The sequence below is a fragment of the Cavia porcellus genome, unplaced genomic scaffold (assembly GCF_034190915.1).
Source record: "Cavia porcellus strain 051 isolate PalLab524CR breed Dunkin Hartley unplaced genomic scaffold, mCavPor4.1 scaffold_23, whole genome shotgun sequence".
Lineage (NCBI taxonomy): Eukaryota > Metazoa > Chordata > Mammalia > Rodentia > Caviidae > Cavia > Cavia porcellus.
In genome coordinates this window covers 21,369,910-21,387,326 of record NW_026947506.1, presented here as the reverse complement: position 1 = coordinate 21,387,326, position 17,417 = coordinate 21,369,910, and the positions used below count along the sequence as shown (strand labels likewise).

The following is a 17,417-nucleotide window of genomic DNA, read 5'->3' as shown; positions in this document are numbered from 1 at the left end:
GGATGTTAGATCCAGGCCTCTTCTGTGGCATGTGACTTTGAGTGGGCGGGGGTGAGCAGAGTTAGGAAAGGTCAGGGAATGAGGAACCCTTCTTATTTTAATGAGGGTCCTGGATCTGCATTCCTCAACCTCAATCCTGTTTCCACTGTCTTCCGAATCTGGGAAAAAAGTCTCATATTGGCCAAGAACCAAGGACTCCTCATATTCCTTTCTCATTTTTCACATGCAGCTGGTCTTAGGGTAGACCACCAAGCTGACCCAGGCTCCTCCTCAGCCTGGAATAGCTGAACCCATTCACGCGCCCATATGTAGCCACCGTGACTGCAGCATCCACCTTAGCAAACCATTCTTTCCTAGACCTCTGTAGTTACACAGCCCAGGATTTGGAAAGCCTTCCTCAATCTTAACAGACAAGCTGAAAAACATGGAAAAACCTCTGGAATGACATCAGCTTCCCAGGAAATATGCAGACACCCTAAAACACAGAATATTCTTGAGAAGCCCACCTTGGAACACTCCCTGGAGTTTCTCACCTTGGTCATTAGGTGAGGCAGACTCAGGACAGCAGCTGGACAGATGGGGGTGCGGATGTTTACTGTGGGGTCTTGTTTACATGGCAGAAGATTTGGTACACCCAGGTCACTCTGTCCCTCTGCCTTGGTCTGTGACCCCCTTATCCCCCAGAACATGGTGATTACCGGTAAAAAGTGGTGTAGTCCACCGCGGAGTGGCAGGTCTGGAACTCCCGGGACTTGATCTTCTGGCACTCTCGATGGGCTCGCAGCTTCACTTTCACTGTCCCCTGGCACAGCTCGGGCACCGGTCTCCTTCGAGGTCTATTGCAGAACTCATTGGACTCCACCCTCCAAGACTCGGCAAAGTCATCCACGTCAAACTTGAAGCTCCCATCTCCACCGATTAAGTCGTCACGTTTGTGTCCATTGTAGTTGCCACAGAGACCGCACAGCTTGCCCTTGAGATGAGGGGCAGCCATGACCTCCACAAAGCTGTCTCCATCCCAGGATATTTCTAAACCTAGAAGAGAGGAAAGGAAAGGAGCTCAAGCTCTTCTGAGCTTCCAGGAGTCCCCAAATGTGCACATCTTCACACACTACATGCGACCCCATCCTCCAACAAGAGCTCAGTGGCTCTATCCAATCTCAGGTGTCTTTTAATCTCACTACTTTGAACTCTGTAAATTACACAAATCATCACTTGGGGGCTTAGGACTTTTTAAACTACAAAATTTGCCATTCTAGTATTTTATATACTTTTATGTTGACCTCTTTAACAAATATTGCCCTTCTTTAAAGTACTTGCGTTCGTCCAAACTGTGCCTTCAATTATCCAATGACTAACGTAAGAGAAAGATGACAGTGCTTTAATATCTTTTTTATCCAAAAATTTTCCCATGTAATTATTCCTCCAAGTGCTAAAGGAAATTTTCCAAATTATCTGCTATAGTGAGAATATAAAAGCAATGAATACATGAATAAAGCTTCTGAATACATCATCTGTAAAGGACAACATTCATATTTTCTCCTTCATGATTTTAGGATCATGATTTTAGGTCCATTCCTGAGACATGGACCACTGACCCAGGTTTCCTGGGGTTTAGTTGCTGGGAAACGTTCCCTTCCCTACCTCGGCCTCTACCCCTGCTATGCTCACTTGAGGCAGACTAGAGGCACCAGGCCACGAACATGATTCCTCTTATGCCTATAATCAGGCCAGCCCTCCCTTGGTCATCAAGGAAAGTCTCCTTGCTCCAGGAAGTTGCTCCTTGCTTCCTGCTTTGCTGAACTGACTTCTACCATGCAGGAGGGCTGGTCTGAACACTTGCACATTTCTCCAGACACACTGGCCTGGGATGCCTGGGAGCTACCCAACCCACTGGAGCCTGTGAACAGTGGGACGTCTCTGTTACACGGAGGCCAGCCAGGCTACACTGCCATGCAGTACAGGCTAATCCAACTAGAGGTCAGGAAGAACCTCTCAGATTCACTCTGCTGCAGTGCTTGAGAAGACTGTACACAAGAGAAAAGACAGGTCATGATGCAAAGCCCTGAGGCTCAACACAAAACAAACAACCTTTTCTCTAGCTCTGTACACATTCACTGTGCACACCCTGCACTACAGTGCCCCTCTCCCAGCAGTGGCAGACCGTGCAGCAGCACGTGCAGAGCAGTCACTGTACCTGAATGGCACTGCACACTCACATCAGATCAATGCACCTGCCCACTTGGGACTTCACAGCCATCCTCACTGTCTTCCAAGGGACACCCACGGAGCAAGTTATTTTTAATACATCTCTGCCTCCTTGAGATTTTTAAATCTTACCCTTTTGGGTTCCTGAAAAAAACTCTTTTTCTTCCTGAACATTTGGAAAAAGAAAAGTTCAACTAGAAGGCTTTATTTTTTTTTTTTAAATTCTTGCTCCTAAAAGTCCAGGATTAAGCTGATAAATGCGCAAGACACAGTTATTCAGGGTGGACATTAGAAGGGAAACTTAAGGCTTAAAACTGGAGTTTTCAAGAAAGAAGCAGAAGAACATCCCTGCACAACAAGTGGAAGGAACCAAAGCATTCTAAACCTAAGGTAGATGGTGGAAAAGATTTCTTGGTTGGGAGAAGAGCAACTAAATAGATTTGGATGGTAAGAAATGAAGTAGTACCTGGGCAAGTGTCTTCTGGGAGCCACTGGATGAAGAGAAGACAATAGTGAGCCGGGTAAAGAGAAAGTGGCCAGAGTACTAGAATGTTTGCATTGGGCTGAGTCCTGCAGGTCTTTGAGAGCATGGTGTCAACTCTGACAACCACAACTGGAAATGTACAATGGTTTCCATTTCTTCCTATCCATCATCTAACACATTATCCAGTGGGGGGTGTGGAATTAAAAAAATGAATTACCCTTGTAATTCTGATACATCACAACTTCAAAACCAAACAAATTCCAAATTTCATGCTGGCTAAGAGACTGAGACAACCATTTTAAAGGAGACAAACTGTAAATGGTTTCTAATACTGTGTGCTCTGCAAGGTACAGACAAAACCTGACCTCACAAGCCTGTACCCAGGCAGCTACTCAGCAAAAGAAATGGAGGGAGGAAATCAGTTCCATATAAACTCCAACTTTTAGATCATAATCCCAAAGATTTGCAATATTGCAACATTTTCCAAACTACAAATCTTTTTCCTAGACAGCAGGCAAATACTGTTTTTCCAAGTGCCACAAATAGTTGAGCATTTACACCCAAAGGAGCCCCCATGTCTTGACTGACAATGACATAATAAATGTAATCCTCTGGGCCACTGAGTTCATGGGAACTCAGCTCATAAGGAACAAGCTGATCGCTGACTTCTGTGTCCACATGAGCTTGGCAAGATGCAGACCCTCTGGGTTTTCAACAAACTTTTCTCAAATCCCATGACATCTCATCATAACACATGGACCTCAGAGTAAGAGAATAATATGTAATTCACTTTTTTCTTCGTTGTTATTACACGAAGAGAATTTTCACAGATCAGTGAGGGTTTCATAGAGGAGATGATTTATTCTCCCCACGGCCTTTGTTTCTTGCTGTATCATTTACACACACACGTGTGTGTGTGTGTGAATATTTTTATCCTCTATAGGAGTAAAATTCATGCAAAGTAGATCATGAAAGCAAAAAGCAAAAACAAAACACTAGTGAGTTGTAACTCAGGGACTTCCTCTTCCAAATGATATTGTAGATCAGCATCTTATGAGAGGGAAAGATCTGAAGTGTCGGAGGGGCTGAGCACAGTCCTTTCTGCAGCCGGGCTGTTTCCTGATTCCCAGCGTGGGAACCTGGGTAGACACAGCTGGCAGCCGCGGAAGGCTGAGGCCAGGGCAGATGCTCCATCAGGGGATGTGGGCAGCAGTCACATTCCTTCCACTTTAGGACAGGCCTTCCCTGTTCCCTTCCTGCCAGGAGACGTTTTGCCAACTTGTTCTTCACCCTGCAGCTGTGTCACCTGGCTGCAGACCACTACCCTGTTAGGATGGATGTCGCTGTTTGCTTTGCATTCCTTTGCTTTCTGATTACTGATGGTTTTGCTGCTGCCCACTTGAAGGGGAGAGCAGGTGAGAATCTGAAGGTGCATCAGTGATATGGAACAGCGAGCGTTCCTGATCGGATGCCATCTAAGTTGGGAGAGGGTGTATTCTCTGGGGTCCAGTGCAGTGTTCTCAGTTCAAACTGAGATACACAGACCAGAGTAGAAACGCGATCATCTGGAAATCAAGTTGTTCCACTCAAAGGATGAACAGAGTAAAGCGTAGCACCCATAAAACTGATGCTACTTCCAGGAGCAGAAGGCTGTGTGACTTGCTTGCACCAGAACACTGTCCAGCTGGGTGTGGAGAGAACAATAAAAATTACTTGCACTGTGAAGAGATGGAAAAATTAAAGAGAAATTATAAAATTTAGTTCAAGGTGAAGGATGGTTAAATTCACTAATCTAATTGTAGATAATATTAAAAAAATTTTTGTGATCCATTATTATTTCCTTAGCAGCCTTGCCCTTTTGCTCATTTTTACAACATGGAATCTGTGTAGAGAACAAACGTAATCCACGAACGAGGCTTTGCCAGCAGTATGAGGAACAACATTGAATCTCTTGGGCTGTTAATAATCTTGAGACACTCAGGATACCTTGGAGAACTGGGATTTATCTGGCTCATAATTTCCATCTCAGTAGAATCCGCTGTGTCAGTCTGGCTTGCGAACAGATAGACAAGGTGCTTCTCATTAGTGCTCTGTAGTAGTGGGACATCTTGCTACGTTTTACAGGCAGCCAGAAAGCGCTCCTCCTTTACACAATCAGGCAGGGCCTACATTTGCAGAGCATGTGTCCTCTGGACAGAAGAATAGGTGACTGAGTTTTCTAAGCAGGTCTAATCCCCCTAGAGTTCATGAGAAGAGCTCTTCAAATCTACAATGCCAAGAACAGGGATTTTTTTTTTCCCTTGGCTGAATGGTCGAATATGTTAATATGTTAATGAAAAGCACTGTCTCACCGAAATGCTGATGTGTTTACTAACTAAAAGCTCCCAGGACTGCGCCTTGGCTTTCTTGTCTTTGTTTACTAAGTCGGCCCACCAAGGAGTCAAGTCGATTAATCAAAATATATTTTGGCTTGAACTGAAACAATGAGCAGAGTTCTGAGAGCAGGAAGAACCTTATGGACCCTTACGAGTGGCTGCTCCATCAAAGGCTTCCTTTTGTGACTCTGTTATCTAAGGAAATTGGAACTCAGTGATGCTTTCAACATTGCTAAATTCTCATCAGTAAGAAGGCGGTCAGTAGGCTGATTTCCTTACATATCATGATGGTTCAAGAGACAGCACTCGCTAGGACACAACACACAATGTTCAACCAGCAAACAACAGGATGGACCACAGGCAGCCCGCACAGAACCCAAACATGGTGTCATAAAGTGTGAAGATGACCAGGACGTGGTCTCTGGGGCTGACACCCAGGAACTAGATTCTGCATGTAAAGTGTTTTTTAAGCAACATTTAACAGACAAAGACTGGAGCCTGGCAGACCCCTAGCAGCTTGGGCTGGGTGTGCCTACGAGTGGAAATGGAGGATGTAACAAACACTGCTGCTAGAGAGGTCTCAGCCAGCAGCTCCACACGCCCAGAGGTGTGGAGGATTGCTCTTTCAAAGCCAGACTAAAAAGATGCTTCCAGCTGTCAGTGTGGTGGCTTCCTTTGCCAGCATCTAGGTAGATAGAACTGCTGGTCACATGTGGCTCCTGTCCCCTTCATCTGGACACTCATGAGTGGCAGCCTCATCCTCTTTAGCACAGGATGGCTAAGCTGGATTGTGACCCAGTGCATGCAGAGGCCCCAAGAACAAGCCCTTCACTTGCAACCATCTTCCCTCAGCCTCCTGAAGTGCTGGGATTACAGGCAAGCCCGCCACATCCAGCCTTATTTCTTCTGAACACCACTGACACTAACTGTTGCTTTTGAAGATGCCGCCCACTTTGGGGTCAGATGTTAACAAGGAAACCCTGTCTCCTCTTCCAGGTGTGAAACTGCATATAAGTAACTGAGCTAAGAGAGGCCCTGACAACTTCAAGTTGGACATCAGAGGCCAGGCTGGGCTCATCTGAAGAGCACAACTACTATCTCTAGAGTGAGGATAGTGAGGTCCCGGGTCTATGAAGATAGCAAGGCCACTGTGCCCAGCACCCTATCTCCATGTAGTGTCTCTGACTTCTTGGTGGCACCTCCAGATGCCTTGAAGGACACAGCCCTGCAGGAGCAGGTGGAGTGGATGCTGAGGGAGGGCCCCCACCTGCTCGGGTGGTCACCTTCAGCAGGTAGCCCTCCAGATCCACACGGAAGTGTGGCCCATCGCAGGGCAGTGCCACACGGGAGCCGTTCCAGCGCACGGCCAGGTGCTGCTCCAGGCTGACGATGCTGGAGCCCAGGACCAGCTGCACCGACTTGGTCCAGGAGAAGGAGCGCGTCCGCCGGGCATCGTTCTTCACCAGCACCTGGAAGGGTGAGGCAGGGGAGGCGCAGTCTCTCGTCAACACGTACTGACACGTGCCCTGAAAGTTAAAGGTCCGGCCGTCAAAAGTGTTGTAGTGAGGGTCTCCAAACACCGTGCAGACGCCGGGCTCTGCGGATGGGCGAGAGAGAAGAGCAGGGTCACAACCAAGGGAGGATGAGGACAGGCAACAGGGTCCCTGCAGGCCATGGGAGGGGACGACGGTGAGGCAGGGCCCAAGCAGGGATGCTCTAAGGGAAATAACCCAGGAGGAAAGAAAAAGATGATGAAGGGGTCTTAAAAGGCCTTTCTCATACATACTTCTGGTGACACTATTTTTAATACCTATTTACAACACCTATGAAATTTTAAGACATCTCTGGGGCCTGACAAGCTTCTCTGGATAAAGAAATTGAATTCAGACACTTACAAACTGGCCTCGCTCCATGACCCACAAAAACAAGGGCAAATTAGCAACACAAACAAATAACAGCAACAGAGATGACACTATACCAAAATCTTTGTATTAGTTCCATTGGTTTTTATAAATTTTGAGATGGGGTCATGTTAAATTGCTAAGCTGCTTAGAGTGGGTTCAGACTTGTATCGTCTTGCTCCAGCCTCCTAACTAACTCAAGAAAGTCAGAAGCACTGAACATTGTTCAAGTTTCTAAAGAAAGTTACAGCATTCAACTCTCACACATTCACCCAGGACAAATAAACAGAACTGCCAAACACATCCATAATGAGCAGTATCAGGAAAGAAGCCACTGATAAAGTTAATGATTAAATATCAGTTTCATAAGTTTTCAGAAATATGAGTTTCTTATATGTTTATGTAATCAGAAAACAAGTTGCTGGCAAAGTTAATAATTTTTTCACCTTTATATGTTTTCTAGAAATATGAGCCTCTCAGATTTTGATCAAAGTGCCAAAATATAATGTTCAATTAAAAAGTCACAAAACTCAATCATGTAGTACAGTACACTCAAGAAATTCCAATGAATTTTCATGCCAATATAATGTTTAAATATGTAGGAGATCATGGTAAATTTCTGCATTTGAGGTACCTCAAACATTATAACAAACTATTAAATGTTTTTTAAAACAAAACCTGACATTTGTTTGTTCATTTTAAAGATATTTTGATTCCAAAGAAGCATGAATAATCATAGAAATAAGGAATACATGTAGAGAGATTAGCCCAAAGGATGAAAGAACTGTAACAAACTATTATGGTTTCTACCTAGATGGTCCCACAAAGCCTCATGCGCTTATAGGTAGCACTTTTCATAGGTGACTGGATCTAACGTGTGTGATACCGGGATTAAGGGTGTGTGATACTGAATTAGTCCACCAATTGGCTTTTTACAGTTCTATGTACGGAGAACTGGAAAACTCACCCTGGTGTGGGTTGCACTACCCAAAGGGCTTGTAGCCTAGATAGTGTACAAGCGAAAGGGAGACTTGTTGCTGCTGCTTGCTGCTCCCTGCATGCTATACCATGAACTGTTTTTCTCTATGATGTTTCTCTCCTGTGCTTCCCTGCCAGCTGACCATGGACTGAAATCTCTACAGACTGTGAAATGAAATAAACCTTTTCTCATTTATCTTGTAGGTGTTGTAGTACTTTACTATAAATGTTGGGTACTTTGAGAAAAGCAGCTAAGATATAAACAGAGCAGTATCAAAGTCATAGGTGAAGAATAGCAACCACAATAACACAGCAGGTCAAGAATGAGAGACCGGATCTAACTAATGTCCCTGACTCTGGGAAGGATTGATCTGAAAACAGGAAGGGTCCAGAATAGGAAGGTTGTGCCAACCTCCATGACACTACCCATGGGATTCAGTACCAATGCTTTGTTTTAATTTCCAGGGTGTTTATAGAGAGGTGTCTATGTTAAGAAACATCAAATCATTTCACGTGCAGCTCCATATAAATCACATATTTCTGACTGCTGAATTATTTGTTTTGATTAGTTTTCCTTGTCCATATTTGACACTCAACAGAGAAAGAATTTTTGGTAGATAGGAGAGTTTCACTGATACAATGTATTAAAGACCACATAAAAGACACCACCCAGAGGAAGTGCAGGAGGAAGTGAGGGGTGAGACACAATATCTCAATTCAGCCTGTTTTTGTCTCTTTCTTGTCTTTTTCTTGGTCATTTTCTCCTGTGGCCCCAATTATACTGTTGTTGCTGCTCAAGGCCATGACTCTCAGCTTTCTAATTCTGTTAGTGTCCTGTGATTCATTTTCCAGCCCCCTCTCTATGCTGTGATGTTCTGACAAATGGACATCTCTCCTGCCATGAAGAACACTGCTGTTTGGTTGACAGGGCACAAAGCAGTTACCTGAGATTTCCCAGGCGACATCAAGGGGAAGACTTAGGATTTAGCATGATTATGGGCCACAAAAGGATGGAATCATAGCCTGACCTCAGTCAGCCAGGTGTGGCAGTGCATGCTTGTAATCTCAGCCCTTTTGGAGGCTGAGGTAGGAGCATTCAAAGTTGGAGTTCATCCTAGGAAACTCAGCAACTTAATGAGACCAACTCTGTCTCAAAATTAAAAAAACTGAAAAAGAGGCTGGGAATGTAGTTCAGTGTGAAGGTTGAGGGCTCAATCCTCAATACTGCTACCAAAAAAAGTTTGTCAATGCTGAGGAAATGTTTATGACATGGCAAGTGAAAAATATGGCATAAAATTCTGTTCTATTCTAGAGTTATCTTAACTATCTTTAAGTACACACAACATATTCTCCAAAATTATAAACAATGGCTGTTTCTTGATGGCAGAACCATAAATGATGCTTTTTTTCTCCCTTTCTTCTTATGCTTCTCTGACTTTGTTGTTGCTGATCTGCTTTGCTTTAAATGGCCCAAATGTAGGCACTTGTAGCTAAGGCCAAACACGTGATAAAGCAAATCCCCAAAGAGCCAACAGCAACTCTGTGGCCCTGAGTCACCCGGAGAGCCAGAGTTTGCTCCGCACTGGGTGGTCAGTAACAGATGTCCAGGGTGACTGGGCAGGGGACCACCTGTGAACAGAGCTGCAAGGAGAAATCTTCTCTAAGAGTCCTTAACTTGGGGGAAAAGAAGAGTTTGGAAATCAAGATTTTTCTGAGTGGCAGCAGTGTAACGGAGACCAACAAAACCTCATGAGCAAGAGGATGCCTGAGAATTATGGGTGCATTTGGGGATATTTGTTTCACGAGCTAAAATAATTTGGAAACCTTGGCTGATTTTGCTGGCACCTCTAGGTCCCTGTGCCACATCCCATAGGAGCAGCGGACGGGAACACGTGTGCTGGAGAGAAGCTCAGGGTTACAGAATCTGCCTCGCTGAATAGGAAGACATCCAAGAACACTTCAGGGACAGAAACAAACAGCATATCCTCATGTAATTGTTTTCCATCAGACGTGAAGACAGGGGCTGCTGTCCAAGATGTCCAGATGTCCGGTCACAGCCCCTGGAAAGCTTGGCCCCACAGTCAGAGGGACCCAGCGAGGAGCTATAATGATCAGAACTTCCTAAACCTCCTCTCTGTGAACGCTCCTGAGCAGAGGGGAGAGAAGGGCCAGTTGCACAGTCCTCAGGTCACACCTTTAAGCTTTGCTTTGTATTTGGTTTCTTTTCCACATAGGCATATAAATGCACAGGAACAGGAAGGAAACCACTGGGAGTGCATGAGTCCAGATATTAAGAATGGGTTTATTTTGTTCTTAGGTAATAGAATTCTATATGACATTGCTTTTCCTCTTTTTCATTTATGTGCACTTGCATCCTTATTTACACTCATATTTCACAGTGTATAATAATTATACACATGCTTTGGGGATAAGAATATTAGCTGTAAAAGGTTCAAACTCCAGAATCATGACACCTTCTTTTAATGTTACAAACTCTAATGAGATTGTTGCCTCCGTGAACAGTCTCCAAGCTTTTCTCTTGACTGTCAGGGGCTTTTATTTTACCACAGATCTATTTATTCTAATGAAATGTCTTTCCTCTGAGAGTGATAATCAGTCTCAGATCATCTATCAAGGACAACGAAGGGGAAAGTACATGATCCTATGTCATAAGAAAAAGGAAGTTAGGAGAAACCAAGTGGACTCTACCCCCTGTCCCAAAACACAACAAAATGAGAACATAAAAGGCCTAAGGAAGGAAAAAAAGATCAGTCACATTTCTGCCACCAAACAACTGCTGTTCACAATTTTGGGTGTGAGTGAGTGTATGTGTATTTGTTTTAACATGCTTAAAATAATCTTGAACATGCAATTTTATTGCCATTTTTTTTTTCACTTAAAGTGTCAAATGATTTCCCGTCATTCAGATGTGTTCTGCTTGAGAACACAGACGGGCACCTTTATCCTCAGGCTGTCATTTCTGGAGGAGGAAAGTCTGTGGCCTGCTCGCTCCACTTGTCACGTGATCACAACTTCCCTGGTGTGGCATTGCAACCATGGGAAGGCTGAGCCAGTCCACAGGGCTTTGCATTGTTCTCAGCACACGCAGCAGCATACAGCCCTGGGGACTCTGGGTCACCGAATCAAGGGAAGCTTGAGGAGCCAGAGGGCAGAAATGTGAGGGCACCCGGTCTGGGTTAAGTAGCAGGGAGGCAGGAGACAAGCCCTAGTGCTTCAGCTGAGGCCTCTTGAGCCTCTGTAGCAAAGGTTAGACAAGTGCTAGCCTGTTCCAGGTAGCTGATGACCCGATGGGGTACCTGAGGTCCCACAGACGCCCCACCAGGTGGCACCCCCATGGCTGCAAAACTCACATCTTTGACTTCTTGAACTAGAGCCTCATTTTATTTTACTGTGTCTGTGGATGGAATAGGAAGGAAAGGGGTGGTGGGCTTCCTTCCAGCAATGACAACAGTAACAGATCTGCACAGAAAACATCGGGCATTTGTAACTAAGGCAAAATATGTGACAGACCAAATTCCCAAAGAACCCACAGCAGCTCTGTGGTCCTGAGTCACCTGGGGAGTCAGAGTTTGCTCAGCGCTGGGTGGTTGGTTTAGGATGTCCAGGGAGACCGGGCAGGGGATCACCCGTGAACAGGGCAGTCTGGAGAGATCTCCGTCAAGAGTCCCTAACTTGTAGGAGAGAAAGATTTGAAAACCAAGGTGCTTTAAAAGGTTGTACTATTATTTTGTTCAGTGTGTAAATCTGTTTTCACAACATTATTTACTATTCACCAACAAAAAAGAAAATAATCCCCTAAACTCAAAGATCTGATCTAAGATAAATCCAGACCCAACAGCCATAGCTGTCATTCCAGGGTCTCCCCATGGGGTAAAGCTTCCCCATCTCTCATCCGGGTTCCCCACAGTGGGTCCAAGGTTGCCTCACACATCTTCACAGCTCTCTCACATGCTTAAGTTCTGGGGTCCAGTGCTGGATTCCCTGTCCCAACTTCCCTGAGCCCAATCCAGGTTGACTCTTTAATTCCAAAAGCAAAATCAATCACATAGCTCAAGTGGTCCAGAACAGTCTTAATTTCAAATAGTTCACTATTTGTTTTATGTTTTAGGACAAAAATATGGTCATGAAACACTTATGATAATCTCCTTCTACCCTAGCTAATAACTGTAATGTCAGGCCCAGGACTCCTTACGGCTAAACTGCATGTCTGTTTCTCAGTGCCTGGCACCCTGGCAAATAAGACGCCCCAAATACACAAAAATAATAACCAGATGCATCCCCCATCATTCTCAGTCCTGCCTTGTGCACTACTCACCAGGCATCAAAGCAAATTGGTTGAACAGAAAACATATCCACATTGAATTTACTAAAACAGATACATAGAAGGACTCAGCAGAATTGAGGTTAATCAATTGATAGGATAATTTATGATTGATCTCAGCACAAAGAGATTATTGGAAAATGTGGCACATGAGGACCACTTTACAGGAATCAAATCTGGTGCCAGGGAGACTACCAGAGAAAATGAAACCCGCCACCTGGAGCACACTCACTGGGGCTGGTTCCCCTTATGAGAGGAGGTCTGATTCTCTCATAAGAAAAGACAAAACCTGCCCCACTGCAAAGCGGTGTCAGCCTCAAAAAGCCACATTAAACCATAAAAAATATGAGGAAAGAACAAGGCTCTAATTCTTCAGATGACCAAGAGTGTAAGCAGGACAGTGGTCCCCAAAGGACATCCATGTCCTTGCGCAGAATTTGGGATGATGTGATTTACATGGCAGGAGGAAATGAAGCTTGCAGAAGGAATTAAGATTGCTCACAGGCTGACCTTCAGACAGGGTGTTTTTCCTGAAAGATCTGAGAGGGACGAATGTGGGAGATAACTCCAGTGTCTCCCTTTGAATCCAAAACAATTACTGTGACTTTGAATATTTGGAGACTAATTTCCTTATATTGATGTAAAAAGGTGGCTAAGGTATTTCCTTCTCTTCAATTAACTCTGAGCATGGCAAACAAGTTAGCCCAGGTGCTAATGTGCAACCATCACAGATGTGAGAGACAACTCCAGTGACTCCCTTTAGATCCAAAACAATTACTGTGACTTTGATTACTTGGAGACTCATTTCCTTATACTGATAAGTGAAAGGCTGGCTAGGATATTTCCTTCTCTCTTCAGTTGGCTCTAAGCATTGCAAATAAGGCTAGCCGAGGTGTTAATATGCAAAGTCTGGCCATCAGACAGTCCTGTTTCCTCACAGGGTGCTCTCCACATTACAGGATTGAGCTGGTGAGATGTTAGAGCAAACAGCTCTTGGGTATGAGCCTCAGGATAAGAGGCTATGACTCCCCAGGGCACAAGAGTTTGCATATCACAAACTGAAGCAACAGCCCCCCCCCCCCCCCCCGCAAACAATACCACTGTTACCTTAATTGGGTTATGTAAATTGATTCTTCTGCATATCTTTATCTCTGCAAATTAGAGGGATGCCATTCTTGCACTTGGGCAGCCAGCTCTTTACTCAATAATCTCCCACATCCTCACTATTACTCATCCCTGAGCGATCCCCCCCCCCCTTTCTTCACAAGATAATAAATGCTGGGAGAGGCCTAGGATTCAGGCCTTTGTCCACATGTCCTCACGGGAAATGGATTTAGGATCCCTTGGCTGCCCTTAACTTGGAATATGTCTTGGTGTCTTTACTCTCACCATGGGTTGCACTGGTGCTGGTAGATTGGAATTGACCAGCTAGGATTCCAATAACGTCTCAATGGGATTACAAATATAACTTTTTGGATTGAGAGGAAAACTAGAAACAGGATTACAATGCTTGGATGACTGAACTCGATATTTAGGTTTACAATAGATGAGCATGGATACAGAGTGCTCAGTGGGAGAAGAAGGCAATGACATTCCTGTCACAGGGATGCAGCACTGGGGAATTCACCCTGTTGTCACTGGCTGTGCAGATAGATGGGCTCCTCTACAACTGGATAACGACTGGATAATGCAAGGGAAGAATTCACCCCTGGCGCCTCCGGAATAAACATCCCTGCTAATCCCTGGATTTAAGCCACTAAGACTCATTTCTGACCTCTGACCCCCAGGATATACAAGAGAATAAACCTGTGTTGTTTTAAGCCATCAGGTTTGTGGGGTTTGTTACAGCAACCACTGAAAACTGATATACTGAGCAGTCACAGCATCAGTCTATGCAGGGCCATATCAGATGCTTTCTGCATTGCTGGTATCTCGTTTCATGCTCTCGAAGCTTTGCACAGAATAATCATTGCCACAATTTCTTAGCTGTGAGTTTGGAGAGGGTGCCCAGTGGCCCATCGCCACTCAGCCAATCAGAGCAAAGACAGAGTCCCAGCCCACAGCCAGCACTGCCCTACTACTGTGACTCACAGCCCTGACCACTGCACCCTGTGCAGCTACTGTTGTTACTGTGTCCAGGTCATGGACATTCTGACCTCCCACCCCCCAGGGCACAGTGCACGTGAATGCACCCTCTGAGAAGATTGGGGTTGGGGCTGGGGATTTAGCTCAGCGGTATAAGCGCCTGCCTTGCAAGCAGACAGTTGTGAGTTGGATCCCCGGTACTGATAAAAAAGAAAAAAAAAAAAGATTGGGGTCACTTTACTGCCGAGGAGTTCATGAGTTTCTGATTAAGAATATTGACCTAGACTTCAATTATAAATTATACTTTATATCTCTTGCATTTAATGCCTTCCTATTTTTTCCCAGTGATCTGAGGATTGGTTTCCACGTCTTTTGTTTGTCCTCCAGAGCACCTCTTAGAATGCTGAGAATCACTGTTTTCATATGAACTCATTGTAGAAGGTACTACTTGCCATTCCCAACACCCAAGTTCTAACCTTATAATGTGTCTTCTCTTTACATCCTGAATTTTCATTTATTAAAGAAGACAGCTGTGTATATACACACTAAAGAGACAGATTTCACACCTTGTAAGTGTTAGATTAATTGTCAACTTGACTGGTTTTGGGAACTGCCCAGGGCATTGGAGGAACACACCTGTGAGTGCGTCTAGGTGGGTCATGCAACTATGGCCTGAGGTCTACATCTGGTCCCTGGCCCCTTCTTTGAGAGCACTGTTCCCCTCCTCCACTTTCCAGACACCATGAACAGAGTGGCTCTGCTCCACCACACACTTCTGCCATGATGTTCCTGCCTTGCAGCCAGCTGACCATGGATGGAACCCCCTGAAACCATGAGGCAAATAAGACCTCTTTTCCTTTAAATTGTGGGTATCTGATCTTGTGCCCCTGGGGATGGGAAAGCTTATTAACACACATCGCTAAGAGAATCTGCCTTCTAGAATAAAAGTCCCATTAGAAGTGCAAACTTTGAATATTTTTTCTCTGACAAGCACCTTGTGTTGGAATCCTAGTCTTGCCAGTGAGTGCCACAAACTCCCATGTCTTGTTCACATCTCATACGGATCTAAGAAAAATTCCACTGCAGGGTCACTGCAAAAATGCCATGAGTATCATGGACGCTCAGAAAGTGAGCACTGCTAGCTTATTATTAGTGCTATGCAAATCCAGCAGAGATTGCTGCTGGATAGAACAAGTTGAATAAGACTATAAAGCCATAACAAGTACAGATTTTGTGAACAGACAGTATGGGTCTACATAACGCATATAAAACGTGTTATACACTAACGAAAAGAGCTTCGTTATGTTTGTGTTATGTTTACCAATGCCCGAGTTATACCTGTAGCACCTTCATACTGTTCTGTATGTGCCATCTTCCTGGGTGACCTAATTGATATGTTAATCATTGCTCCCCTCTGCAAAGGACAGATGTTATCTAAACTTGAGTGCTAAAATTAGTTGACAAAGGATTGTAAATTCCTATGAGACTTCTCTGTCCTCTGCAAAGGGAAACAAAGGTCTTCCTCATTCCTTAGCAGATCAAGGATTTTCTCATTTCCTGATCCATGCCCATAACCCCTTACTTTGTAAATCGTGCTTTCTACAAAAAGTCTGGAAAGTTTTGAGTGAGAGACTCAGCTTTTGCAAACTCCAATTGCACTATGTTGCTGGGCCCAGGATAAAATAAATCAGTGCTGCTTTTTAAAAACACATCTTGCCCCATTTTTGGACACTAAGTTGAGGGGCTCTGGGGAGCTCGTTTTTGAGCTACAAGAAAATGCAGATGTAGAGTTAGCATTCAAGCCAAAACAAAACTAGCAGCAAAGTCATACATGTAAGAGAGAAGATAGGTTGTAGAAGACCAAATTGATCACAGGGGGCATGACCAAGCTGACTAGCTCCAGGAGATGTAAGACACTCATGCAATCTCAACAAATTGGCCTGAGGTGTCCAGACAGCCTGAGAAGGTAAACATATTCCAAAGAGCTAAGTTTTCTTAACATGCTCACTATAAAGTATCAACCTCACCTGTTGCACTGCTAAAATAAGTAGAAATTTTAAAAGCTCTGTAGCTCAAGTTAATTGGGGAGGTGCTGGAGACCCCATCATCCTCGAGTAAGTTTGCCAAGTGCACTACATGGAAGGGCTCTGAGGATTCTGTGCCAGGGAAACATACTTGAATTCACCTGACCTACATTTCCCTGATGCATTAATCACAGGACCTTGTTTGGGAAATATTACTCATAACTATTCACAGCTCTGTGTTATAAAACACACTCTGGGGAACTCTGCAGCACAGCCAGGGCAGGTGTGGGTTCCTGTCAAAGCCAAGGCTGGCTCTGATAGAGCAGGGCTGAAAAAGAGGGAACAGGGTTAGTTATGGGCAGTAACAAGCAGTCTGGCTTTTGTGGGAAAGAGAAGGAAATTATTTATAGGAAAACAACACAAAGAGACCATCAACTAGACCTGATGACTAACTCACAGCATGGGGGAGCAGTGCCAGGAGCCTGAGAAACAGCACAAAGGCTCAGATTTGTGCAGCTGGGCGATGTGGTTGCCAGATTGGGGATAAATAGGGCTAGAAACAGCCAGGAACCTCTTCACCCAACTCCCACCTAGGCAGCCTCATAGTCAAAGGTAGCAACTACGAGTTCAATTGAAATGCAGATTTTGCAAGAAGAATGTGCTGCCCTAAAATGTTAGCATTTTGTCAAGAAGAGATAAGTGTAGAGAAGCTTAAAGTTCAGGCAAATTAGAGACCAGGATGAGAAAGGGACAACATGGCTGACACAGTGGAGCTGTGAGTCTGGACAGGACAAAAAGGCAGAATCATCAAGAACACAAAGCACTACAAACGCTGGGGATGATGGGACGTGTCTTCTGCACTGTTGGTGGGAATGCAATCTAGTGCAACCACTATGAAAACCAGTATGGAGATTCCTCAGGAAACTAAAACTACAAGTTCCATTCGACTCAGCTGATCCCCTTCTAGTTATCTTCATGAAAGAATAAAAGACATCATACTATAGAGACACACACATGCGT

At 44.6% G+C, this 17,417-nt stretch overlaps 1 protein-coding gene across 6 annotated transcripts in view; it reads right to left on the bottom strand.

The window, feature by feature from the left end:
• LOC100723642 (BMP-binding endothelial regulator protein) overlaps positions 1 to 17,417 on the bottom strand; it is a 217,395-nt gene that overhangs the window by 59,084 nt on the left and 140,894 nt on the right. For 4 of the 6 annotated variants that reach the window (XM_063233892.1, XM_013152608.2, XM_063233894.1 and 1 more), the window contains 2 exons: positions 6,335 to 6,664; positions 699 to 1,035 (listed from right to left, as the gene is read on the bottom strand). In XM_063233892.1, coding sequence (XP_063089962.1) covers positions 699 to 1,035; positions 6,335 to 6,664 — 667 coding nt within the window. The remainder of the gene's footprint in view (positions 1 to 698; positions 1,036 to 6,334; positions 6,665 to 17,417) is intronic. The other 2 variants (XM_063233895.1, XM_063233896.1) reach the window with 2 other exon arrangements.